The sequence below is a fragment of the Rana temporaria genome, chromosome 1 (assembly GCF_905171775.1).
Source record: "Rana temporaria chromosome 1, aRanTem1.1, whole genome shotgun sequence".
Taxonomy (NCBI): Eukaryota; Metazoa; Chordata; class Amphibia; order Anura; family Ranidae; genus Rana; species Rana temporaria.
In genome coordinates, this window is record NC_053489.1 from 216979697 (window position 1) to 217006015 (window position 26319).

The 26319-nt window shown below is 44.3% G+C and overlaps 1 protein-coding gene across 1 annotated transcript in view; it reads left to right on the plus strand.

Moving 5' to 3' along the window:
• The first annotated feature begins 11398 nt into the window (after window positions 1-11398).
• RAB35 (RAB35, member RAS oncogene family) overlaps window positions 11399-26319 on the plus strand; it is a 37478-nt gene continuing 22557 nt past the window's right edge. Inside the window, exon 1 of the mRNA XM_040350458.1 lies at window positions 11399-11566. Coding sequence (XP_040206392.1) covers window positions 11515-11566 — 52 coding nt within the window. The 5' untranslated portion in view covers window positions 11399-11514. The remainder of the gene's footprint in view (window positions 11567-26319) is intronic.

Consider the following 26319-nt stretch of genomic DNA (forward strand, 5'->3'; position numbering starts at 1 on the left):
AAGCTTTCCCCTGTCCTAGTGAGCAATGAATGTTCTTTAACAAAAGAACATACATTACACATATATTAATTATGCTGCAAAAATGTGTGTGTGATGTAAATTTTCCTCAGCAATGCTCCTATGTCTTCTTTCTGGAGGCTGCCATTTTGTTTGAAGCCCAGAGCAGTCTCATCCTTATTGAAAACTGTCCCTTTCTCCTTAGTCTCAAAAACTATTATGTCACTTTCTTTAGTTAAAATATGTACATTTCCAGCTTTGATAGGCCTTGGCTCATTAGAGAGGAAAACTGACCGAAGCTCTATAGTGCTGAAGTTCACAAGCTGCCAATTAGGTAAATAAGCGAAAATATCAGGGAGATGAGACACACTATCGTAAGTTTAACTCCTTTGTGTCTTCCTGGCAGCAGTTTGTCCTGTCGCCTCATTTTCTATTCTCCCTCCCTAATTTGTGTTTCCTCCGCACAGTCAGTCATTCCTGTTGCTTTCTGCCCCCCTTTCAGCAACAGTAAATCCTAAAGCTGTCAGCAGATCGACCTCTAGTGGCTCTAATTTTAGGAACAGTAGCGATAATGGTGAGCATGTGTGGAGCAGAGTGTGAGAGTGCATTATTGAATTTTAAACAGCTTGATTACTTACAGTATCTCACAAAAGTTAGTACACCCTCACATTTTTGAAAATATTTTATTATTTCTTTTCATGTGACAACACTGAATAAATTGCTTTTTGGATCGCTATTATGCATTAAATTTTTGGACGTTTTTTCAATGATCCTTGGTGTGCTGGGGAATATGTGTACAACACTGAATAAATGACACTTTGCTACAATGTAAAGTAGTGAGTGTACAACTTGTATAACAGTGTAAATTTGCTGTCCCCTCAAAATAACTCAACACACAGCCATTCATGTCTAAACCGCTGGCAATAAAAGTGACTACATCCCTAATTGGAAATGTCTAAATTGGACCCCATTAGCCATCCCCCCCCCCCCCCCCCCCCCCCCCCCCTCAGTGTCATGTGCCTCGTTAGTGTTACAAGGTCTCAGGTGTGTTAAATTTGGTATTATCTCTCTCACTCTCTCCTACTGGTCACTGTAAGTTCAACATGACACCTCGTGGCAAAGAACTCTGAGGATCTGAAAAATAGAATTGTTGTTCTACATGAAGATGGCCTAGGGCTATAAGGAGATTGCCAAGACCCTTAAACTGAACTGTAGCACGGTGGCTAAGACCATACAGCTGTTTAACAGGACAGGTTCCACTCAGAACAGGCCTCGCCATGGTCAACCAAACAAGTTGAGTGCACATGCTCAGTGTTCTATCCAAAGGTTGTCTTTGGGAAATAGATGTATGAGTACTGCCAGCATTGCTGCAAAGGTTGAAGAGGTGGGGGGGCCAGCCTGTCAGTGCTCAGACCATACGCCACACACTGCATCAAATTGGTCTTCATGGTTGTCGTCCCAGAAGGAAGCCCAAGAATGCTTGTCTTCAGCAAACTGTTTGCAGGCTGATTAAGGACATGGATTACTGGAACCATATCCTGTGGTCTGATGAGACCAAGATAAACTTATTCGGTTCAGATGGTGTCAGGCATGTGTGGCGGCAACCAGGTGAGGAGTACAAAGACAAGTGTGGTGGGAGTGTTATGGTCTGGGGCTGCATGAGTGCTGCTGGAACTGGGGAGCTACAGTTCATTGAGGGAACCATGTGACATACTGAATCAGAGCATGATATCCTCCCTTTGAAAACTGGGCCGCAGGGCAGTTTTCCAACATAACGACCCCAAACACACCTCCAAGTTGACCACTGCCTTGTAATGTCCCCACAGCCTGTTTGACCCTGAAACTGCAAAGCTGAGGGTCCATTGTTTCTGGTGAATGGGGACACAAGAGGGGAGTGTGGTAAACGGCTCAGCAATTTCATATGAAGCACTTTCTACTTATTTGGAGCACTTTAGCATGTTTCAAGAGACTGTGTTATATATTGACAATTTTTTGTTGTTGTTTATCACTAATATATCACAACTGTATATGCTGTATTGATTTTTGTTTAATAATGAAATACAAATTAGTGTCTGCAGGGGCCCTAAGTGCCACGTAAAAAGTTGGGCACAACACTTTGCAAGAAGTGCCTAGACGCAGCATTCTGGTGTCACATGTACTTACACACATGTATTTACAAATGTACTTAAACATCTGCTTTTAACCTCACTTGAATTTTATTTAAAGTAAAATTCCATTTTTCAATTCACTTTAAAGCCTAATTCCACATTGATTGTCCCTGTAAATAGGTTGTATTGAGCAAGCTGGCCCAAGCAAACTATTTACTGCACTAGCAGGTGCGTTTGCTGAGTGCTCTGTATTACTTGCATGTAGCCTTAGCTGCATACAAAGTATAGCGTGCTGTGTTCTGGCAGTGGGACTTCCACTTCCATGAAATAGTCAGGCTCAGCCATTCACTGTAATCTTTGTATTCTGTAAATCATGGGTGCTCAATGTATGGCCCTCCAGCTGTTCCGGAACTACAACTCCCATCATGCTTCTGCTTTTGAGAGTCATGCTTGCAACTGTCAGCCTTGCAATGCCTCATGGAACTTGTAGTTCCGCAACAGCTGGAGGGCCACAGGTTGAGCACCCATGCTGTAAATGAATATAAAGCTTCCTCTGATTGGCTGAGGTGGAGAGGCGGGCGGATGTTGTGTGGATTTCAAGAATGTGTGCTTGCATGTCCCCATCTTTATAGCACACAACACTACCAGTTTGTTGCCCTTCCTTTTGGTCTGTCTACTGGACCTCGAGTGCTCATCAAGGTCTTTGCTCCCGTGCTGGCCTTGTTTTGCCCACAGTGGGGATACCTACTTGTCAGACAATGTCAGATGGACTGTCCAGGCTCTACAAAGGTCTGGTTGGATCCTGAACCTTCATAAGTCACAGCTGTAACTGACTCATTGCTTGGAATACCTGGGTCTTATCCTGGAGACTGCTCAGTCTAGAGTTTTCTTTCTTTCTCAGAAATGTCTCATTCTTTGCTCCCAGACATGAACCCAATGGTCCAAGAGTCATCCAACTCTGCCTTGTTTGCATGGCTGATCTTCAAGTCAGTCCCATTTGCTCAGTTCCACGCCAGACCTTTGCAACTCAACATCCTGGCTGCATGGGACAAGAAGGTACAGTCAATGTGCCTGACACCCAGAACCAGAATGTCTCCGGCTGGTGGATCACCAAACCAGCCCCTAGAGTCAAGCAAATATTCTCTTCCACTATCCTGGAAGATCCTCATGACGAGAGGCTGGGCAGGTGTCGTGGACACCCTAACAGCGCAGGGAACTTGGCCACCACCAGAAGCTTGTCTCCTTATAAAATATTAGAGTCCGGAATGATCTGTCTATCCCCAAAGCACTGGACTACTCAACTGCCTGGTCATCCAATTCTGATTCAGTTGCACAGCATCAGCCATCAGGGAGGAAACAGATGTCTAACTGCAGAAAGAGAAGCAGTACAACCTGATCCATGCCGTGTCTGCTCTGAAGCTCCTTCCTTATCTGCTCCACAAGATTGAGATTCAAGGCATTTTGGTGATTTTCATTGCACCAAAATCAGGGGATCGGGGTACACTGACCTCATCTGGACTCGTGGCAGACATCCCGTGGGCACTTATAGATCTTTTGTATCATGGGCCACTTTACCATGCTGCTTCACAGTCAGGCTATGACAGAATGGCTGTTGTAGGCTAGATTCTAAGATAGTGTAGTCATTTTTGATTCAGTATTTCCTACACAAAGCTAGGTCTATATCACGCAAAGTCTAACACCGTACATGAAAGAATGCTACCAGGTGATGTAATGATCGTGCCTACTAGGTACACAAATAGCTTTGCGTGTAGCAGCCATTTTGTTCACGTCACAAGTCTTCCGTGCCATTTTGTCATATGAAGGCATAGCCACAGTGACCCCCCCCCTTCCTTCAGTTTATACAATACACACATTTTTAGCTGATGCCAGAACCACCTTATCAGATCCTTGAGGGGACAGGGGCAGATTCTCTCATGCCTATTAGCTGAATCCAAATTTCCACCTGGAAACTCTAATAAAAATTTCACTCAACAGGCCTGCGTACCTCAAGTTGCAACAGACACCCCATCATAAATGGCTTAGCTGGGGGGCAATGGGCAATACACATTTCTGATTAACTGGTTATTAGCAAAGACTCAAAACTTTCAGTATATGTCATAACTCATGAAATAATAACAGCACAGCCTTAGTAAGGACATTTACTTTCCTCAGTTAATTTGTAACATTTCAAGTCCAAATATTAGTTGTAGACATTATGGGGAACCAATGGAATCCCTTGGCCTTCTAGGTAAAGTAGATGTCTGAAACCTGTCATATTTATGTTCATTCCAAAGTGATTTTCATGCTGGACAATAATATGCATGTTAGCAGACTGTAAAGGTTAGATATTTAAAGAGATGAATACTTAGAAAACGGTATCTGGGACTTTGTCATAAAAGTGGTGACATCCCAGCAACCACCCCTTAGACCTGATGATTGGTCAAATGGTCTCTGGCAACACCCCCCTTAATGTGAAAAAAATAAATGTAATGCAACCACATCTTGAGAGCTCTCATTAACATCAAACCAAGGAACGCCTGTCAAGTCGCACGAGAGCCAATGTACTATCTGCTCATTGACCGAATTCTGCTGAAACCAGGACATTGTTTAGTATTCTCACCCTCAACTCCTTTTTATTTCTGTTTCATTGTCTTTGTTTCAACTTTTTTCTGTAAATATTTTATTTGCACTATTTTTCACCTTTTCATTATTAAACCATATTTTGAAAAGAGTTAAACTGTCTCTATTGCTCTAACGCAAACTCAAAGAATCCCTGTCTCTTGAAGAGTGCTATTGTAGTATAAATCTCTGAATTTGCCTGTCTGTGGTGACAGTATGTATATAGATGTTTTTTTGTAAAATCCTAATTGTATTGCTAGTCTTGTGCAAGTTCTAACTCTTTCGGTAAAAATCGGTGGTAGCAGTTTAAAGGGTTAATTGCTTAATTAAAGTGATAACAAAGACTCATATTTTTTTATTTAAAAAGAACAAACATATATACTTACTTGCTCTATGAAATGGTTTTGCACAGAGCCGCCTGGATCCTCCTCTTCTCGGGTCCCTCTTCGGTGCTCCTGGCCCCTCCCTCCTGTCGAGTGTCCACATAGCAAGCTGCTTGCTATGGGGGCACCCAGGCCAAGCAACAGCTCCCTGTGTCCATTTAGACACGGTTCGGCCCCACCCCCTTGTTCTCCTGATTGGCTAACTGACTTTGACAGCAGTGGGAGCCAATGGCACCACTGTTGTGTCTTAGCCAATCAGAAGGGAGAGTCCCGGACGGCCCAGGCAGTCATGGAAATCTCTGGATAGGGATGGACCTCGGGTAAGTATTAGGGGGGCTGCTGCACACACTTCTGACTTTACAACCACTTTAACTTAATTTAGTGACAATCAGTCTTTTGGCACTTATTTTTTGGTCCCACTAGTTAGAGCATATTTGTGCAGAGTGAGGCTGAGAGTGTCATTGTTGGCATATCAGTGACAGTGAGGTTGACCAGTCCTTTGTTACGAGTTGGCGAAAAGGGCAGTGGTCTGACATCCCCATTTGTCACGAGACTAGAGAATTTCATCACAGAAAATACTCAGTGGGATGGATATTGGCCTTTGTTCAGTCAGGTCTGGACCAGCGTTTGGCCTTGAATACCATCAAGGGGCAAATAGCAGCTCTTGTAATCTTATTTCATAGAGCACTTTCGTTTCCCTAGTGAAGGTCTTTGTACAATGCCTTAAAGTATTCATACCCCTTGAAAATTTCCAAATTTTGTCATGTTACAACCAAAAAAGTGAATGTATTTTATTGGGATTATATGTGGTAGACCAACACAAAGTGGCACATAATTTGTGAAGTGGAAGGAAAATGATAATTGGTTTTCCAAATTTTTGACAAATATGTGAAAACTGTGGCATGCATTTGTGTTCACCCCTACCCCCCCTCGAGTCAATACTTTGTAGAACCATCTTTCGTGCAATTACAGCTGGAAAAACAAAAAACTGCGCTAATGTGTGGGTAGTTTAAACTAAAAATAGGCAGCAGCTGGCGTGCGATACACAGGCAAAAACGAAAATTTAAAACAAAGCTGCGTCACAGAACACTGACAAATATGAATGCTCAAGATCTAATATGAGACAAGTCCATAAACAAACAGTCCATGAGAGCAATAGAATCTTCATTAGATGTAATTCATGCAAATTAGGAATCATGGAAGTTAACACCACCAAAGTGACATGTATCCACACATTAAGTGATCCCTTCACCGGAAATATGAGGCCGCCTACCAGAGGGCAAGCTTCTATGAGCAGTCGGCTATAGCCCAGTCGCGGCCTTGATAAACTCACAGGGTCATGGAGGGAGCCAGATCCCGGGAAGGAACCGCCAGGTACACTCACAAGCTCCTCCGATGATGGAAATAGAAAAAAGGTTGCACCATAGCGTAATTCCGTATATAATATGGCGTTTATTGAAACGAAAAGGTACTTACAAACAAGCGATTAAAAACAGCGTGTATAAAATTGCCGGCCGGCAGATTGAGGAGCCCTTCCTCTAAAGCGTGGTGACGTCACTGCACGTCCTCCCAGAAGCGTTTCGTCATCAATAGGACGTTCTCAATGGGATTCCATCTAGAGAATGACATTTTTGGCCATTCTTCTTTGCAAAATAGCTTGAGCTGGATTTAGGTCTGGACTTTGACTGGGCCATTCAAACACACGAATATGCTTTGATCCAAACCATTCCATTGTAGATCTGGCTGTATGTTTTTTCTTGTCGTTTTTCACATCGTGTAAAACAGTCGTGTGTAGGCTTTAACGACGGGGGAAAAAACGTACATGCTCAGAAGCAAGTTATGAGAAGGGAAATTTGCATAATCAGCCCAAAGGGGGACACCATTCGAATGGAACTTCCCCTTTATAGTGCTGTCGTACGTGTTGTACGTCACCGCGCTTTGCTCGAGCACCTTTTATCACGATCGTGTGTATGCAAGACAAGCTTGAGAGGAATCATGTTGAGAAAAACGTTGTTTTTTTCCATGACATGAATAACGGTAGTGTGTATGCGGCATAATTCTACAAAATTCATGACTTTATGCAAGTGTAAGAATTGATGCTGGTTTGAAGCCAAAAGGGTAGTCACACCAAATATTGATTTTAGATTTCTCTTCTGTTCTCTCACTTTGCATTTTGTAAATTGATAAAAATAAGCAAAATATATATTTTTTTGAAAGCATTCTTACTTTACAGCATTTCTTCATTGCAGTACTGTATGTCAGTAATAAGCAATGCAGTGTGCAGAGGTCAATAATATGTAATGTGGTGTGTTGAGGTTAGTAGTATACAATGCGGTGTGCAGAGGTTAGTAGTAAGTAATGTAGTGTGCAGAGGTTAGTAGTAAGTAATGCGGTGTGCAGAGGTTAGTAGTAAGTAATGCGGTGTGCAGAGGTTTAGTAGTAAGTAATGCGGTGTGCAGAGGTTAGTAGTAAGTAATGTAGTGTGCAGAGGTCAGTAATACTGAATGCAGTGTGCGAAGGTCAGTAATATTGAATGCAGTGTGCGAAGGTCAGTAATACTGAATGCAGTGTGCGAAGGTCAGTAATACTGAACGCAGTGTGCGAAGGTCAGTAATACTGAATGCAGTGTGCGAAGGTCAGTAATACTGAATGCAGTGTGCGAAGGTCAGTAATACTGAATGCAGTGTGCAGAGGTCAGTAATACTGAATGCAGTGTGCGAAGGTCAGTAATACTGAATGCAGTGTGCGAAGGTCAGTAATACTGAATGCAGTGTGCAGAGGTCAGTAATACTGAATGCAGTGTGCGAAGGTCAGTAATATTGAATGCAGTGTGCGAAGGTCAGTAATACTGAATGCAGTGTGCGAAGGTCAGTAATATTGAATGCAGTGTGCGAAGGTCAGTAATATTGAATGCAGTGTGCGAAGGTCAGTAATATTGAATGCAGTGTGCGAAGGTCAGTAATACTGAATGCAGTGTGCGAAGGTCAGTAATACTGAATGCAGTGTGCGAAGGTCAGTAATATTGAATGCAGTGTGCGAAGGTCAGTAATATTGAATGCAGTGTGCGAAGGTCAGTAATATTGAATGCAGTGTGCGAAGGTCAGTAATACTGAATGCAGTGTGCGAAGGTCAGTAATACTGAACGCAGTGTGCGAAGGTCAGTAATACTGAATGCAGTGTGCGAAGGTCAGTAATACTGAATGCAGTGTGCGAAGGTCAGTAATACTGAATGCAGTGTGCGAAGGTCAGTAATACTGAATGCAGTGTGCAGAGGTCATTGATAAGTAATGTGTTATGCTGGGATTAGTAGTAAATAATACAGTGTGCAGAGGTCATTAATGTGATCCAATTTCTCAGTTCCGGGTGTCAGCAAGGAATTCCCGGCCCGTTAGCGATAATGCACATTTCGCGGGCACCTAGACTGGGACAAATAGGACTCAGAGCGGGCATGCGCGGTTGCACGCCCACACAAGCTTGTGCGCATACGCGCGCCCCGCCCTATTTGAAGGTGAATCTGCTGAGTGACAGTGCTGGATTGTCTTTAACTAGTACCCATGTTCCCGCTGTCTGTGTTTGGATTGACCTGCTCCTAATATACCCGGCTTTGCTTGACTACCCTTCTTGGATCTCCCCTTATCTGCTTACCTGCCTTTGTTATACTGACCCTGGCTCGGACTCTGACCATGATTCTGCTTCCTGATTTAGTACCTCTTCTGCCAGCTCCTGTCTGTACCTGTTTACCATACCTGACCTTCCCTGAACGGATCTGACATTGTTGCTGCAGCTCCTGTATCAAGAAGTTCCAGTACTTCAAGAGACTCTACCTGGACCAACAGGCACCTGCACCCTCTCGTGCCCCCGCGTTCCCTGTCTCCACCTCCAGGGGGTGCTGGCAACGGGACCGGGCAAGAGGCCACCCCCACTCTCTCGGCTCCGCTGTAAGGTACGTGACAAATAGTAAATAATAGAGTGTGCAGAAGTCAGTAATAAAAGTGATTCCCCTCCTGCTATGCAGGGCAGCATAGGGAAGGGGCTGCAAGATAATGGCATGGAGGGATGTTCTAGGTAGCGGATTGACTCTTTGAAGTGGTCAAATTCGGCATTCAGAATCTCATTGAAAGTAAAAGAAAATGAATTCTGGAAAGGCAACTTTGCAAGTAAACTGTTCCAGTGGCCGACTTGTGTTTGAGGTTGGTGATGATGAGTGGTATGAAGACACGATGGGCCAGATCCACGTACCTCGGTGTAAGATATACTACGCCGCCGTAACTTTTTTTTTTTTTTCAAATCCACAAAGAATGCGTGCCGTAAGTTACGGCGGCGTAGTGTATCTTTGGCGGCGTAATGGCGCACCATTCAAATATCTGTGATGGGGGCGTGTTTTATGTAAATACGTTGTGACCCGACCGGGCAAGAGGCCACCCCCACTCTCTCGGCTCCGCTGTAAGGTACGTGACAAATTTTTTTTTTCAAATCCACAAAGAATGCGTGCCGTAAGTTACGGCGGCGTAGTGTATCTTTGGCGGCGTAATGGCGCACCATTCAAATATCTGTGATGGGGGCGTGTTTTATGTAAATACGTTGTGACCCGACCGGGCAAGAGGCCACCCCCACTCTCTCGGCTCCGCTGTAAGGTACGTGACAAATAGTAAATAATAGAGTGTGCAGAAGTCAGTAATAAAAGTGATTCCCCTCCTGCTATGCAGGGCAGCATAGGGAAGGGGCTGCAAGATATTTAATACTACTTGTGTGTGTGCTGCCCCCCCTCGCATCCATCCCAAGCAACTGTATGTGACACGTGTGAGGAAGATAGTGGGAGCAGCTCCAGTACAAGTAGTAGTAAATATCAAAAGCCACTTCCCTGCGCTGCTCTGTATGGAAGCACTCATGGGGCAATCATGGCATGGCCACGCTTCCTTGGATAGATCCCTGTTCTATAATATTCCCCCATTACTTCATTACTGCCCCAGCAGCTACATAAAAGATTATGTAGGAAGGTGAAAGGAGGGGTGGAGGAGCTGGGCCATCACAGACGCAATGGCACTCCCAGAAAAAGAGGGCTATAATGGCATGGAGGGATGTTCTAGGTAGCGGATTGACTCTTTGAAGTGGTCAAATTCGGCATTCAGAATCTCATTGAAAGTAAAAGAAAATGAATTCTGGAAAGGCAACTTTGCAAGTAAACTGTTCCAGTGGCCGACTTGTGTTTGAGGTTGGTGATGATGAGTGGTATGAAGACACGATGGGCCAGATCCACGTACCTCGGTGTAAGATACACTACGCCGCCGTAACTTTTTTTTTTTTTTCAAATCCACAAAGAATGCGTTCCGTAAGTTACGGCGGCGTAGTGTATCTTTGGCGGCGTAATGGCGCACCATTCAAATATCTGTGATGGGGGCGTGTTTTATGTAAATACGTTGTGACCCGACGTAAACGTTTTTTTTTTTAACTGCGCATGCGCCGTCCGTGGGGGTATCCCAGTGCGCATGCTCGAAATTAAACCGGAACAAGCCAATGCTTACGACGAGTGACGTCATTCTACGCAAATCCCTATTCGCGAACGACTTACACAAACAACGTAAAAATTTCAAAATGCGAGGCGGGAACGACGGCCATACTTAACATTGAGTACGCCTCATAATAGCAGGTTTAACTATACGCCAGAAAAAGCCGAATGCAAACAACGTAAAAAAATGCGCCGGCCGGACGTACGTTCGTGGATCGCCGTAACTAGCTAATTTGCATACTCGACGCGGAATTCGACGGAAACGCCACCTAGCGGCCGCCGAAAAATTGCACCTAAGATCCAACGGCGTATGAAGATGTACGCCTGTCGGATCCATCCGAAATGCCGTTGTATCTTGTTTTGTAGATACAAAACAAAGATACGACGCGCAAAATTTGTAATTACGCGGCGTAATTGTTCTGTAGATCTGGCCCATGATGTATACAAGGTTCAGTATGTAGCTGTGAGGACTATTTGTCACCATGTCCTTTTCCTGCTTTCCCCAAGGGACATCTAATGACATGAAAGCTCTCTCCGGCCTGAGCTCAGTGTTATCTAGTGACTCAGAGCCTCCTGAATTCCTCAGAAGGAGGACATTACTAGTATTTCATGGGGAATAAGTGGACCTCGTAGAAGTCACAGGCCGGCTGAACACAAGGGCCCCCATAGCCGCCAGGACACAAAATGGTGTCTGACCACACAGCGCTCGCTCCCAAGACTTTGGACGGGAGCCGCCCCGAGCGCGCACCCAGGTGGGGCTCCTGTGGGCGGGGTGTGCGCATGCGCCTGTCCGCGCGGTCTCGCTGTCACTTCCGGCTGTTTGTCCGGGAAGCGGATTCGGTCGGAACGGAAAGCGCGGATCCCGGGAGCCGGCCCACCCACTGCACTGGTTGCCGTTGCCATGGCCCGGGATTACGACCATCTCTTCAAGCTGCTTATCATCGGAGACAGCGGTGAGAGCGCATGTCAGGGATGGAGGATATGGGGCCATTCAGGGAGAGGCCCTTCTGGTCAGCTGCAACACCGGGTACAGGGGGGAGGAGGGTGGGACTGACCGCTGGGGGGGCTCCCTTCTGTTGCCTCACCCCGGATTTCGTTGCCAACTGTGCGTAGAGTTGTCACTGCCTGTGTCTTCCTGATCACTCTATACAGAGAACAGGGGGCTGACACCGGCTGTCAATGGCTAAGCAGCTCACCTTGTGTCTCTGGCCATGGGGGATGAGGGGAATGGTACTAGGAGGATACATGGCTGGAATGATACAATGGCAAGTGTGGGAGGCTATAGGATGTAGAGGTAATGGTACTATGAGGGTGGTGGAGCCCATGGAATGCTGGGTATATTGGTACTATAGGGTGATAGGTCTAATAGAAAGTGTGGGTGCTGGTTGGTATGTGTCCAGTTATGGGATACTGTAGGGGAAGTATGGAGTGTTGGGTGTATTGATGTCAATACTATGCGTCCTGTATTAAGGCAAGGGATGATGGGTGCAATGATACCATGGCAAGTGTCTTAGGACAAAGGTTGATGGGTGCAATGATACCATGGCAAGTGTCTTAGGACAAAGGTTGATGGGTGCAATGATACCATGGCAAGTGTCTTAGGACAAAGGTTGATGGGTGCAATGATACCATGGCAAGTGTCTTAGGACAAAGGATGATGGGTGCAATGATACCATGGCAAGTGTCTTAGGACAAAGGATGATGGGTGCAATGATACCATGGCAAGTGTCTTAGGACAAAGGTTGATGGGTGCAATGATACCATGGCCAGTGTCTTAGGACAAATGTTGGTGGGTGTAATGATACCATGGCAAGTGTCTTGGGACAAAGGGTGATGGGTGTAATGATACCATGGCAAGTGTCTTGGCACAAAGGTTGATGGGTGCAATGATACCATGGCAAGTGTCTTAGGACAAAGGTTGATGGGTGCAATGATACCATGGCAAGTGTCTTAGGACAAAGGTTGATGGGTGCAATGATACCATGGCAAGTGTCTTAGGACAAAGGATGATGGGTGCAATGATACCATGGCAAGTGTCTTAGGACAAAGGATGATGGGTGCAATGATACCATGGCAAGTGTCTTAGGACAAAGGTTGATGGGTGCAATGATACCATGGCCAGTGTCTTAGGACAAATGTTGGTGGGTGTAATGATACCATGGCAAGTGTCTTGGGACAAAGGGTGATGGGTGTAATGATACCATGGCAAGTGTCTTGGCACAAAGGTTGATGGGTGCAATGATACCATGGCAAGTGTCTTGGCACAAAGGTTGATGGGTGCAATGATACCATGGCAAGTGTCTTAGGACAAAGGGTGATGGGTGCAATGATACCATAGCAAGTGTCTTAGGACAAAGGGTGATGGGTGCAATGATACCATGGCAAGTGTCTTGGGACAAAGGTTGATGGGTGCAATGATACCATGGCAAGTGTCTTAGGACAAAGGGTGATGGGTGCAATGATACCATGGCAAGTGTCTTAGGACAAAGGGTGATGGGTGCAATGATACCATGGCAAGTGTCTTAGGACAAAGGTTGGTGGGTGAAATGATACCATGGCAAGTGTCTTAGGACAAAGGGTGATGGGGTGTATGAGAGTCTCCAGGATAATGGGTCTAATAATACTATGGAAAGTGTGGTTACTGGCCAGTATTTGTCCAGCCATGGAATGACTGGTGTGATGATGATGGTGGTACTATGTATGGCGAGCATTGGAGGACATAGAATGGTGGGTGTATTGGTGTCCTTTGAGGCAGGGGATGATGGGTGTAAAGACAAGTGTCATTGGACAAAGGATGATGGGTGTGATGGTACTATGGGAAGTGTGGGAGGCCATTGTATGATGGGGTATGAGAGTCTATAGGATGATGGGTCTTATACTATACTGGCCAGCAACCACACTTTCCATAGTATCAAAAGACCCATCATCCTATAGACTCTCGTACCCCATCATACAATGGCCTCCCTCACGCCCATCATCCTTTGTCCTATGACACTTATCTTTACAACTATCAGCCCCTGCCTCAAAGGACACCAATACACCCAACATTCTATGTCCTCCAATGCTCGCCATAGTACCACTCATTCCATGGCTGGACATATACTGGCCAGCAACCACACTTTCCATATGTCCAACCATAGAATGAGAGGTGTGATGATGGTACTACAGGTATGTATGGGGAGCATCGGAAGACATAGAATTTTGTGTGTATTAAGGCAGGGGATGATGGGTGTAATCATACCATGGCAAGTGTTGTAAGGGTAAAGGATTTTTATTTATTTTTAAAAGCCTATGGCGTGAGAACACACCCAAAAAAACACCCGGTGCAGAAAAAATGTGCACACACGTAAAGAGTGTTCACAAAAACGTGCAGACGGGTGCATCGTCAAGTGGTCCTCCTCTGAAGAAGGGACCCAAAAACCCTGATCCCCCGGGGCGTTAGGCTCCAGACGGGGACTGAGGTACTGTGATCCGAGCAACCGAAGCCAACACGGACCCAACTTCCTCGGAAGGACTGCCGAAACAGAACCCTCCCAGTACTAGGTGGGGCTCCCCCGAAGGGAGACCCCATGAGAGCAGGAGAACTAAGCCAGAAGGCCATGTCCACCCACTCCCAAGACGTTCAGGGCTGGCCCGAGGACCCGGGTAAAGGATGATAGATATAATGGTACTAGGGGAGTTGATGGGTGTAATGGTACTATGGGAAGAGTGGGAGGCCATGGTATGATGGGAATAATGGTACCATAAGGAGAGTGGGAGGTCACGGCGTGTTGGGTGTAATGATACCATGGCAAGTGTGGGAGGCTATGATACGAGTTAATGGTACTATGAGGGTGATGAAGCCCATGGAATGTTGGGTGAATTGGTATTATGGAAGTCTATAGGATGATGGGTCTGATGATACTATGGAAAGTGTGGGAGCTGGTCAATGTCCAGCCATCGAATGAGAGGTTTAATACTGTGGGGGGAATATGGGAGGACATGGAATGTTTGGTGCTTTTGATATCAATACTATGTGTCCTGTATTGGGGCAGGGGATGATGAGTGCGTTGGTACTATGGAGCCTATGGGAATCTATAGGATGATGGGTTTGATTGTGTGGGAGCTGGCCAGTATGTGTGAAGCCATGGGATGAGAGGTGTGATGATGCCTTCACTGTGGGGAGTATGGAGGAACATGGATTGTTGGTTGTTGCTGTCAATACTACATTTTCTGTATTGGGGCAGGGGATGATGGGTATAACTCTGCTATGGGAAGTGTGGGAGATCATGTAATGTTGGGTGTATTGATACTATGGGATCAGCGTCTACAGGATGATGGGTCTAATGATACTATGGAAAGTGTGGGAGTTGGCCAGTATGGGTCCAACCATGGCATGAGAGGTGCGATGATGGTACTATGTATGGGCAGCATTGGAAGACATGGACTGATGGGTGTATTGATGTAAATACTACATGTCTTGTATTAAGGGCAGGGCATGATGGGTGTAATGATGCCAGTAAAATGGGAAATGTGTGTGGTAGGCAGTCTATACATGTTCTGTGTCTGGCCATGGGGTGCTGGGTGTATTGATGCTCCTACTACTATGTGGAATGTCAGAACTGGCTAGTACATGCTCTGTCTCTCGCCATTAGATGATGGTTGTATTGATGCCATTACTGTTGGTGGGAGGGGAGAGCTGACCTGTATGGGTTTTGTCTGGCTATGGGATAATGCCAGTACTGTGGGGAGTATGGGAGCTGGCCAGTATGTGCCCCTTTAGGCTGTGGGATGGTAGAAGTAATGGAGTGCGGGTTAACATGGGATGGTGGGTGTTCTGATGCAACTAAGCATTCTGCTTCTGGCAATGGTGTGGTGAGTTTAATGATGCCCATACTATGGGTAGCATCAGAGCCAGCCAGTACATATTTCAGCCGTGCAATGATGGGTGTAATGATGTTGGTATGTGTTTTGTATTTGTGGGATGACTTCCAACGTGACATCTGTGTGGATGTATGTCTCCAAACTCGCCAGGATGCGTTGCGTTTAGGGCTGTGTACCCACATGGATGTCACATTGGGAGCAGCGCCTGTGTCCTAATAGGCAACAATAATGGGACTGCTGGCATGGAAATGCATGCAACACCTGTGCATTGACAAGGGAAACAGCCCTACATGGGGCCTTTGACTCACTGGCGTTATATATATGCTGTGCTGCTTATACTTATAATGCTCGTATTTATTTATATTTCATTTTTAGGCCACATTCACACCTGAGAATTTTGTACCTCAAACCTTTAAGTGCTAACTCAGTTTTTAAGACCTTGTTGCGTGTCCCACACATTTTGGGTGTAACATGGTGTCAAGCAGGCTCCCCCTTTTTCGCCCATCCCCGAAATGATCACCACTCTGACAGCGATCTGGGGATCTTCTTTCCCACCACAGGTGTCTAAGTTGAAAATGGTGCAGGCAAACTACAAGTCCTGTCTGTCACCTCAACAGACAGACTTTTTGTTCTCAATAGAACACAATACCGGTGATTGCTGCTTTTATAGTCCATGGATGTTTCCTGCAGATCTCTAATAGCCTTTACCTCAGTACAGACATGGAGCTGGAGGAAGCGTTTGCATGAGCCTGGCATTGCATCTGCAGTCCACTGATCACAGTTGCAGTGCTTTGCAGGTTAATTTTCCCCAAAAATAAATTCACATTTTTACTATGCAAATATGTGCATTTATTACAGTGCTCGACAAAACCCAGCACCAGGTCACCATGGCGACTAGAAATTGCATCCTGGCGCATGGACTTTTGTCAGCCTAGCTGGCCTAGGTATGGGAGGTTGCAAACTTGTTGGACATTTCTTTTTTTCACAGACTGACCCAAGCTGGAAGCTGCATTCAGAGAGCCGCAGAGCTCGCACACCACTGGCTGCTTGGATCTGGACCCTGGCTGGGGATTCTACCCAGCCTGACTGCTCGGTGTGACGGTGAGCCAGTCTTGCCGCTGATCGCTGAGAGGAGCCGGACCCCAGCCAGGGATTCTGCCTAGCCCAACTGCACGATGTGAGCCCTCACTGTTGTGCCACTGATCACAGGCGAGGGGAGCCGGACCCGGCTGGGGATTCAGCCTGCTTGCTGCCTTACTGAAGAAGAGATCCAGTCGGGACCCCAGGGGAGCAAGTTAGTCAGCTTTGCTCAAGGGATCCAGCAGTACCCAGCCGGAGGTGTCAATCTTGATGGCATCCGCTGCCCAGGGAGATCAGCTCTTCAGTAATCCAGAGCTTGGAGGGTCAGGGGGAAGTTACACAAGGTGAAGGGGTGATGGATAAAATCCTGGGGGGGAAGGGGGGCTAAATGCTGTGGTGGCTAGTGCACAATGTTAGCTATGTGAGAAGCCTCAGTAGTGCCCATCCGTGTCTCAAAAGAAAATAATAACCATTTTTTGTAGGTACAGTGTTGCGTGACTATGCAATTGTCATTCAAAGTGTGACAGCGCTGTAAATTTACCTGGACAGGAAGGGGTGAGGGGTGCACAGTATAACAAAAAAAAAAACTTTAGGTCTGCTGCTTACCCGCAGCAGAGCTTTATTTATTTATTTATTTATTTTTATTTTATTTTGCTTCTTCACATACCAGCACCTTTTCTGTAAAGATGCACATTAGGGCTACATAAGAGAAGGGGTTTTGTCACTGTAAATAAAGCTTTGTCAGTTTAAAAAAAATAATAATAAAAAAAAAAAAAAAAAAAAAAGCTACCTAAATTTTTTTTTTTAGCTGGCTCCTAGATTCAAAGCACATTTGTCAAGCCCTGATTTACGATTTTTTTTTTTTTTTGAACATGGGGACATAACCATTAGGCCTCATGCATAGACGTTTATAAAAATGTAGAGGGGCTTTAACTGTAGAAAGCTGTAGAAGGAGTTTTTCAGCGTTTCTGCAGTAGCGTTTTTTTTTAAACCATACTCCCACAAAAGCTTATGGCGCAAACAAGTTTCTGCGTTTTTAAGCTTTTATCAGAGTTGGAGTGTTTTTACAGCTGAAAAACTCCTCTCAGAACTCTAGTTCTGTGTTGTTGTTTTTTTCCCCCAGCCAGAAAACACCCTGCAAAAAACTGCTGATAACAGCCCATGTGTGCATGGACACACAGGATAACATGCTGAGGAGTTTATTCTCTGCAGGAAAACGGCAGTGGTAAAAACGTCCAGTGTGCATGAGGCCTAAAGCTGATCTCGATGTTCTAGTGAAGTTGAAATGGCTCAGATGTAGCAACTGTATGTAGTAGGGCTGCAACTAACGATTATTTCCATAATTGATTAGTTGGCCGATTTATTGTTTCGATTAATCGGATAATAGCCTTCTAGCATTTAAAAACATTTTTGGGCAGATTACAAAACACAAATTGCCACAAAAACACATTACATGCTTTTCTGCAGCTTCTCCATTGAAGTATATTGAACCAAAAAACAACAAAATGGCACCGTTTTGCGTTAAAAAGTCCTTTCTCTTTCCAAATACGCAGCAGCTGAAAAAAAAATCATGGATGTGAACGCGTCCCATAGGAAACCATGTAAATGAACTGTAGTGTGTTTCTGCAAAAAGCACCAAAACAGAGGTGTGACCCAGGCCTGAGATGTTTAGTAACATAATGGGGGTTAAAAAAAACAAAAATAAGTACAAAAAGAGCAAATAATCGCTAATGTAAGGGGTTCATTTTTTTACTGTGGGACAGTGAAAGTAATATTTACAGTAGCGATTTGCTTTTTTTGTACTATAAAGGGCTAATTTTAGTTTTTTTAACCCCATTATGTTACTGGCCGATTAATTGATTATAAAATTAATCGATTACAATTTTCATAATCGATTAGTTGTCGATTAATCGATTAGTTGTTTCGGCCCTAGTATGTAGTCTCAGCTACATGTCCGATATCAGGAGTGGCCTAGCTCTCGGAACAAAATCGAGTCGGGCTGAGCGCTGCTTAGCCATTCACAAGGGGCTTTGCATTCTATGAATGAAGCTTTCTCTGGTTGAGGTGGATATTATTATCACTATTTGCCATTCATAAAATACAAAGCTCCTTGTGAATGGTTGAGCAGCCCTCAGCCTGGTTAGATTTTGTTCCTGGAGAAGAACGGGAAGTCCCCATTCTGCTGCCATAACAAAGTGCTGTATACTGCTAAAGCTACATATGTTCTACAGTGCCACTACAACAGTTGGTGAAGTAAATATTTCATTTGGACCAGATTGGAAATAAAATGGAGATCGGCTTTAAAATTGCCTGAATATGCTGTAATGTGACCATATCCTCATACCATTAAGACTTTTAGCTGTGCTGTTTTAAGTCAATATCTAGCCACCTTATTGGTCTTTATGCCCAGTCAGCCTACAGCCCATTACCCCTTTCCACACTTTAGAAGTGGAATAAAAAAAGAAGCCACCTTTTCTGTCCTTATGAGCTAATAATAAATTCTGTAGGTCTTACTGGATTCATTAGTCCTAAACGGATCGGTGCAGACTGCCCTTTTGAGAGAAAGTGGACATACATTTTTTCTGTAATAACCAGACATGTTTGTCAGCCTTAAAGCAAACCTTGCACCCAATGCAAAACCAGCTCTCATATTAAGCGTTGCCCCTCCATGTTTCACTTGAAATCCAGCTGTAGAAAAAAAAGACATCTGTGGAGAAAAGTTTGATACCCAGTCAATGGTGGCATTGCAACGCTATCGCTGAGATCCTTGGAGTATCCTAAATCTCAAGGAAAGACATTCTAACACACTGCAGGAGCATCTGTTCTTGATATTTGGGGTCCTCCGCATTGCCAAGATCTCACCAGAAGCACTGCAGCATTACCCTCACCTGTGTGGAAGTCAGGTGTAAGGCAAGTATACTTTAACTTTTCTCTACAGTTGTAATGCAGGGATTTTATTTGGGCTCCAGTATTGAATAATTGGATCCAGCATTTAGGTGCTTTAACCGGTTAGGACCCGGACCATTATGCAGGTTAAGGACCTTGCCCCTTTTTGCGATTCGGCACTGCGTCGATTTAACTGACAATTGCGCGGTCGTGCGACGTGGCTCCCAAACAAAATTGGCGTCCTTTTTCCCCACAAATGAAGCTTTCTTTTGGTGGTATTTAATCGCCTCTGCGGTTTTTATTTTTTGCGCTATAAACAAAAATAGAGCGACAATTTTGAAAAAAATGTAATATTTTTTCCTTTAATAAATATCCCCAAAAAAGATATCATTTTTTTTCCCCCTCAGTTTAGGCCGATACGTATTCTTCCTATTTTTGGTAGAAAAAAATTGCAATAAGCATTTATCGATTGGTTTGCGCAAAATTTATAGCGTTTACAAAATAAGGGATAGTTTTATGGCATTTTTATTAGTATTTTTTTTATTTTTTTTACTACTAATGGCGGGGATCAGTTTTTCTTTTTTTCTTTTTCGTGACTGCGACATTATGGCTGACACATCGGACACTTTTGACACGTTTTTGGGACCATTGTCATTTTCACAGCGAAAAGTGCTATAAAAAATGCACTGATTAATGTGAAAATGGCAGTGAAGGGGTTAACCACTAGGGGGCGCTGTAGGGGTTAAGTGTGACCTTGTGTGTTTCTAACTGTAGGGGGGCGGGGCTGGACGTGTGACGTCAGTGATCGTCATTCCCTATATCAGGGAACAGACGATCACCGACATTGCCATAGAGAAGAACGGGGAAGATTTGTTTACACTCGCCTCTCCCCGTTCTTCAGCTCCTGTGACCCGATCGCGGGACACCCGCGTCAATTGGGTCCCGCGGGCATGGTCACGGAGCTTCAGCTAGGTTCATAAAGGGGACGTGTATATATACGTCCATGTGCCCAGCCGTGCCATTCTGCCGACGTATATAGTCGTGCTGTGGTCCTTAAGTACTTTCACCAAGAAATAAAAATGTTGTTATACAGTAGCTTACTCCTCCTTGTCTCTTGGCAGTCCTAGTAGTATCGGCTTTCCTAGGGTTACAATGTTGTGTTAGGGCCTGTTCACACTTTTGCAAAGAAAAACTCAGTCTCTGCAAGGCCACACAAAAAAATAATTGTTTTCTATATACCCTGAGTACAGAACAATGGAGCATAGAGATGCAGAAGAATGCAACATGTCTGCATTTTTGCACACCAGAGCTCTCCTGAAGTCTCTGTGGTTGCTTTACCAAAACTGGAGAGTGCAAAATCTGATGCAGCTCTGCATAGAAACCAATTTTTTTTTTTTTTTTGTCAAAGCTTATTTGAACAAGCTAAAGTTAGGCCTCATTCACACGAGGCGGACTCCGTTCCTATGGAGTCCGCCAGCTCAGTGGGAGATCAGTCCGCAGATCTCCGCTTAGCCGACGGATGACAAGCTCCTCTCTGCTCACTGAGCGGGGAGGGGCTTGTCGGGCACTGCTGTCTCCTATGGAGCGATCTGATGAAAACGGACAGCATGTCCTAATTTTATCAGATCTTATCCGATCCGATCCGCATGGACGGATGGGGACGTGCCCCCCATACGTCTGTTTTTAGCGGATCAGATGTCAGCGGACATGTCTCTGCTGACATCCGACGCTCCATAGGGATGCATGGAGCGGCCGTTCAGGTCTGCCGTCAAAACTGACAGGCGGACCTGAACGGCCCGTCGTGTGAATGAGGCCTAAGAAACTGATTGGCTACAATGCACAGCTATACTAGATTTAGCAATTTCCACTGTTATTAAAGCGGATGTGCCAATAAAAAAATATATTAAAAGCCAGCAGCTACAAATACTGCAGTTGCTGACTTTTAATATAAGGACACTTGCCTGTCCTGGAGTCCAGCGCCGTCCGCAGCAGATGACGAGCGATCGCTCGTCACCCTGCTGCTCCCCCCTCCATCCACGGTGAGGGAACCAGGAAGTGAAGCGCTCCGGCTTCACTGTGGGGTGCAGATACCTGTAGACAGGTATCTGCACCCCACTCCCCCCTGAAAGGTGTCAAATGTGTCACCGGAGGGGGGGAGGGTTCCGATCAGCGGGACTTCACTTTTGAGTGGAGATCCGCTTTAAATCAACCTGTGTGTTCCTCTGCTGCAGTGCAAAGAAATGAATGAAATGTGATTTTGGGACATTTCAGTTACCACCAAAAAAAGTGAACACTGCCCTGTGTTGTGAATCGGTGGTTCTCAACTCTGTCCAAGTACCCCCAACAGGCCATGTTTTGGGAATTTCTCTTAGATAAAATAGCTGTCCAAAATACCAAGCCATTAACTCTGATTTAAAGAAACTGTGCAAGATAAAGGAAAACCTGCAAACATGGCCTGTTAGGGGTATTTAAAGCGGAGTTCCGCCCTAAAAAAATATTAAGTCGGCAGCTACAAATACTGCAGCTGCTGACTTTTAATATATGGACACTAAGGCTTCATTTCCACTGGCGTTTTTACAGCCACTTTTCTGAGCGTTTTTTACAGCTTAAAAACGCCTGTCCATGTTATTCTATGGCATCATGCCCACATAGACGTTTTTGAGCTGCAAATGGCATAGGCGTTTTTGAGCTGTAAAAAAAACGCAGGACCAGGGCGTTCTGAAGCTCCAGAGTAGAGCTGTAAAAACGACAGACGTTAAAAAACGCGCAAAAACGCTCAAAAACGCGGCATTTTTAAAGCTGCAACTCACTTTTTTTTTTTTTACAAAATAAACATGGACAGGCGTTTTTAAGCTGTAAAAAAGCCCAACAACAGTGGCTGTAAAAACGCCAGTGGAAATGAAGCCTTACCTGTCCAGGGCGCCCGCGATGTTGGCTCCTGAAGCTGATCTGTCCCTCGACTCTCGGGTGGAAAGAAAGAACCGCCGCTCCAAATGATGTACCTCAGTGATAAATAAAATAGCCCAAAATCCAGTGGGTGCAGGCAATGCACAGAGCATAAATGGGAGGAAATACATTTTGGACAGTCGCACTCCAATAAAAGGTAAAAAGGTGTTGCCTTTTATTCTGGTAAAAAATACTACAAAAGCAAAAAGAAAAACAGCAAACAGTGGGGTAATAGAGCCAACTAGTTTCACATTGATAACCAATGCTTGGCTCTCGGGTGGAGGCGCCGCCATCTTGGGAAAGGGAATCGGGAAGTAAAGCCTTTGGGGTGAAAGCCGCCCGCTAGAAGCTCAAAAACAAGCGGCGCTTTAGCGCGAATGGTCAGCGCTGTCAGTGTAAAAGTAGCCGTACAGCTGGCTCCTAACTTGTGAAAGCTAGTTGTCAGTGGCTCCTGGATTGGACTGACTGGCTCCTGAATTTCACAACCATGTTCTACCTCTGCTTTAACTGATGGCTGCACAATTAAAAATTCAGAATTGACTTTAAAAAATAAAAAATTGTCACTGGAGTTTCATTGGGATGCCCATGAAAGTGACTACTGCCTGCAGTAAACCCCTTCAATCCGCTGATACTTTCATATCAAAACGGCTTTTTTTTTTTTTTTCTTTAAGACCAGACGCTTTCACCACTTTTTTTACCCAGGCAATTTTACAGTTTTCAGCGCTGTCACACTTTAAAGGTCAATTACTTAGTCATGCAACACTGTACCCAAAAATAAACTTTTTTTTTATATTTATTTTTTTAATCATACTTCGTAAAAAGAAAAAAGTGTAAACGTTATCACAAATTAATGGTATGAGTATTTGAAAATTGACCAATCCTAATGTACTGTCTGCTTGTACGGTCTCCAGCCCCCCCCCCCCCCCCCCCCCCCCACAGAGTTGTCATTTTAACACACAACATAGACATGCTTAGTTACATCCTACAAAAAACATTTCCGGCTTTTGAGAAAGGGGTTACCACATGTGAGACTTTTCTTTTACATCCTAACTGCATAGAGAGAACAAGAACATCTTCAGGCTTTCTAGGGGCATAGGCTACCCATCTAATTTTCTGACTACCTATCACATTTTTGGAGGGCCCCGGAGCACCAGGACAGTGGAAACACCCACAAAACGATCACATTTTGGAAACCAAACACCCAAGTTATTTTCTTAGAGGCATAATGCATTTTTTGTGTTTTTTTTTTTTCCAATAATTTTTGGGAAAAATGGTGAGCTGTAGCTTTGCAGGCTGTTATTACATTGTGGCTGGAACTGGCGTCTCACAAGAGAATAGTCAGCAGGCTATGCAGACGCATCACAGCCTATGTTTACATTGTGATTGGCCACAACAATCACATGATACAGGACCAAGCACAGCAGCCATGTATTCTAATCTGTGATTTGGGGAGGATGTACAGGCATGTCCTCCCAGAATGGTGCTTTTCTCTGTAGAAATACAACTGGGTGGGACGCAGTTAAATTCTGTAAACTTGTGACATGAATTTTCGCGCCTGTAAACTCCTCCTCCCAGAACTGCACTCCTCCCTTTGTTCAGCCCAGAAAACAAATGCCTGAACTGTGATACAAGTGCAAAAACACTTGTACAAAGCTTGTAAAAATTGTCACAATAGCTAGGAATATGCTCTGCTTAGGTGTGAATGCTAACCAAGATCAACTGGAAATAATTGTTAAAAAGTTTTTCTGGCATTGATTAACCACTTAAGGACCGCCTCCTGCACATATACGTTGGCAGAATGGCACGGCTGGGCACAAGCACGTACCTGTACGTCCTCTTTAAGTGCCCAGCCGTGGGTCGAGGGCGCGTGCCCGCGGCCCGGTCCGAAGCTTCGGGACCCGCGGACCCGATCGCCGCCGGAGTCCTGCGATCGGTCCCCGGAGCTGAAGAACGGGGAGAGCTTCCCCTGTTCTTAACTGTGGCGCTGTCATTGATCGTCTGTTCCTTGATATAGGGAAAGGCGATCAATGACGTCACACGTCCAGCCCCGCCCCCCTACAGTTAGAAACACATGAGGTCACACGTAACCCCTTCAGCGCCCCCTAGTGGTAAACTGCAATTGTAATTTTCACAGTAAACAATGCATTTTTATAGCATTTTTTGCTGTGAAAATGGTCCCAAAAATGTGTCAAAATTGTCCAATGTGTCCGCCATAATGTCGCACTCACGAATAAAATCGCTGATCGCCGCCATTAGTAGTAAAATAAAAAATAATTAATAAAAATGCAATAAAACTATCCTCTATTTTGTAAACGATATACTTTTTGCGCAAACCAATCGATAAACGCTTATTGCAATTTTTTTTTTTACCAAAAATAGATAGAAGAATACGTATCGGCCTAAACTGAGGAAAAAATAAGTTTATATATTTTTGGGGGATATTTATTATAGCAAAAAGTAAAAAATAATGCATTTTTTTCAAAATTCTCGCTCTATTTTTGTTTATAGCGCAAAAAATAAAAACCGCAGAAGTGATCAAATACCACCAAAAGAAAGCTCTATTTGTGGGGGAAAAAAAGGATGCCAATTTTGTTTGGGAGCCACGTCGCACGACCGCAAAATTGTCAGTTAAAGCGACGCAGTGCCGAATCGCAAAAATGGGCCTGGTCCTTTACTTGCATTTTGCTCCGGGTCTTAAGTGGTTAAGTACATTATCTTCTGTAAAAACATTCCCTTAATACTTTGTTTCCAATTGCTTTTTGTGGTTATGTGGTTCTTTATTTTCCTGTTGTGTTGTCAGTTCTTGTTAAATGTTTTTTGGGCATAATGCACTAGGCTGGTGCCCCCTCATATTTTTCTAGATGATGTAAAGGGCAGGAGAGACTTTGGGGGCCTATTAGATCCCTAATGTCTCCATAAAGACTACCTGTCTCACCTATCCAATCAAATGGGGTTTATTAAAGGGTTTGTAAAGGAAACATTTTTTTTTATCTTAATAGCTTCCTTTACCTTAATGCAGTGCCGTTTTCATGTCCTCATTGTTTGTTTTTGCTCTCAAGTTGCTGTAATTCTTCTCTGATCTCCACACTTCCTGGTTGTCTGTTTCCTGATAACCACAGTGCTGGGAGCTTTCTCTCTGTGGTCACTAACTTCAAGGAGGTGTGATTACTGTGTGTCTAAAACCCCACAGCACCTCCGCTTTGGATCAGTTTTGTTTCCAAACCATCACTGCTCTATGGCTCTGTACAGCAGAGAGGCAGGAAACATGCAAAAACGAAACCAGAAACTACAGGTACATTTTATATGATTTTTTTTTTATCTATTTTTTATCGTTTTTAAAAGGAATCGGTTAACTTTTATGTCTCTATACCCTGTAAACGGTCATTTCAGCATAACATTTTTTTATTTACAACTCCTTTAACCCTTCGTGATAGCCATTAAATAAAATAAAAAAGTAAAAAAATATATATGCACATCCAGGGTGCGCATCGTGTGTAAACTGCGATTGCACCACACCTGTGACATATTGCTGCGAGAGTATTAATTCTAGCACAAGTTACTGGTAAACACTAAACTGATGAGCTGTAAAGGCTTTTAAAGTATGGAGATTTTTGGGTACGGTAGTTTTCTGCGATATCATGGGCGCCTGCAATTTTAAGACTTGTCATCTTTTATATTTTACTAAAGAAAATTCGGTATTTGTGTGTTTTTATATATATATATATATATATATATATAATATATTCCTGAAAATTTGCATTTAATAAACTATCAAGTGACATGAAATTGCAACTATAATCTTTTTATTCTACAGGGCCTCTGCTTTCAGAAAATATATTTCTCTTATCGTCCATGGAAGGACACAGCTCCCTAAATCTTGACAAGTGGGTTATGTTCCCTGTTTACAGGAGAGGACTAGGCAGAAACATGT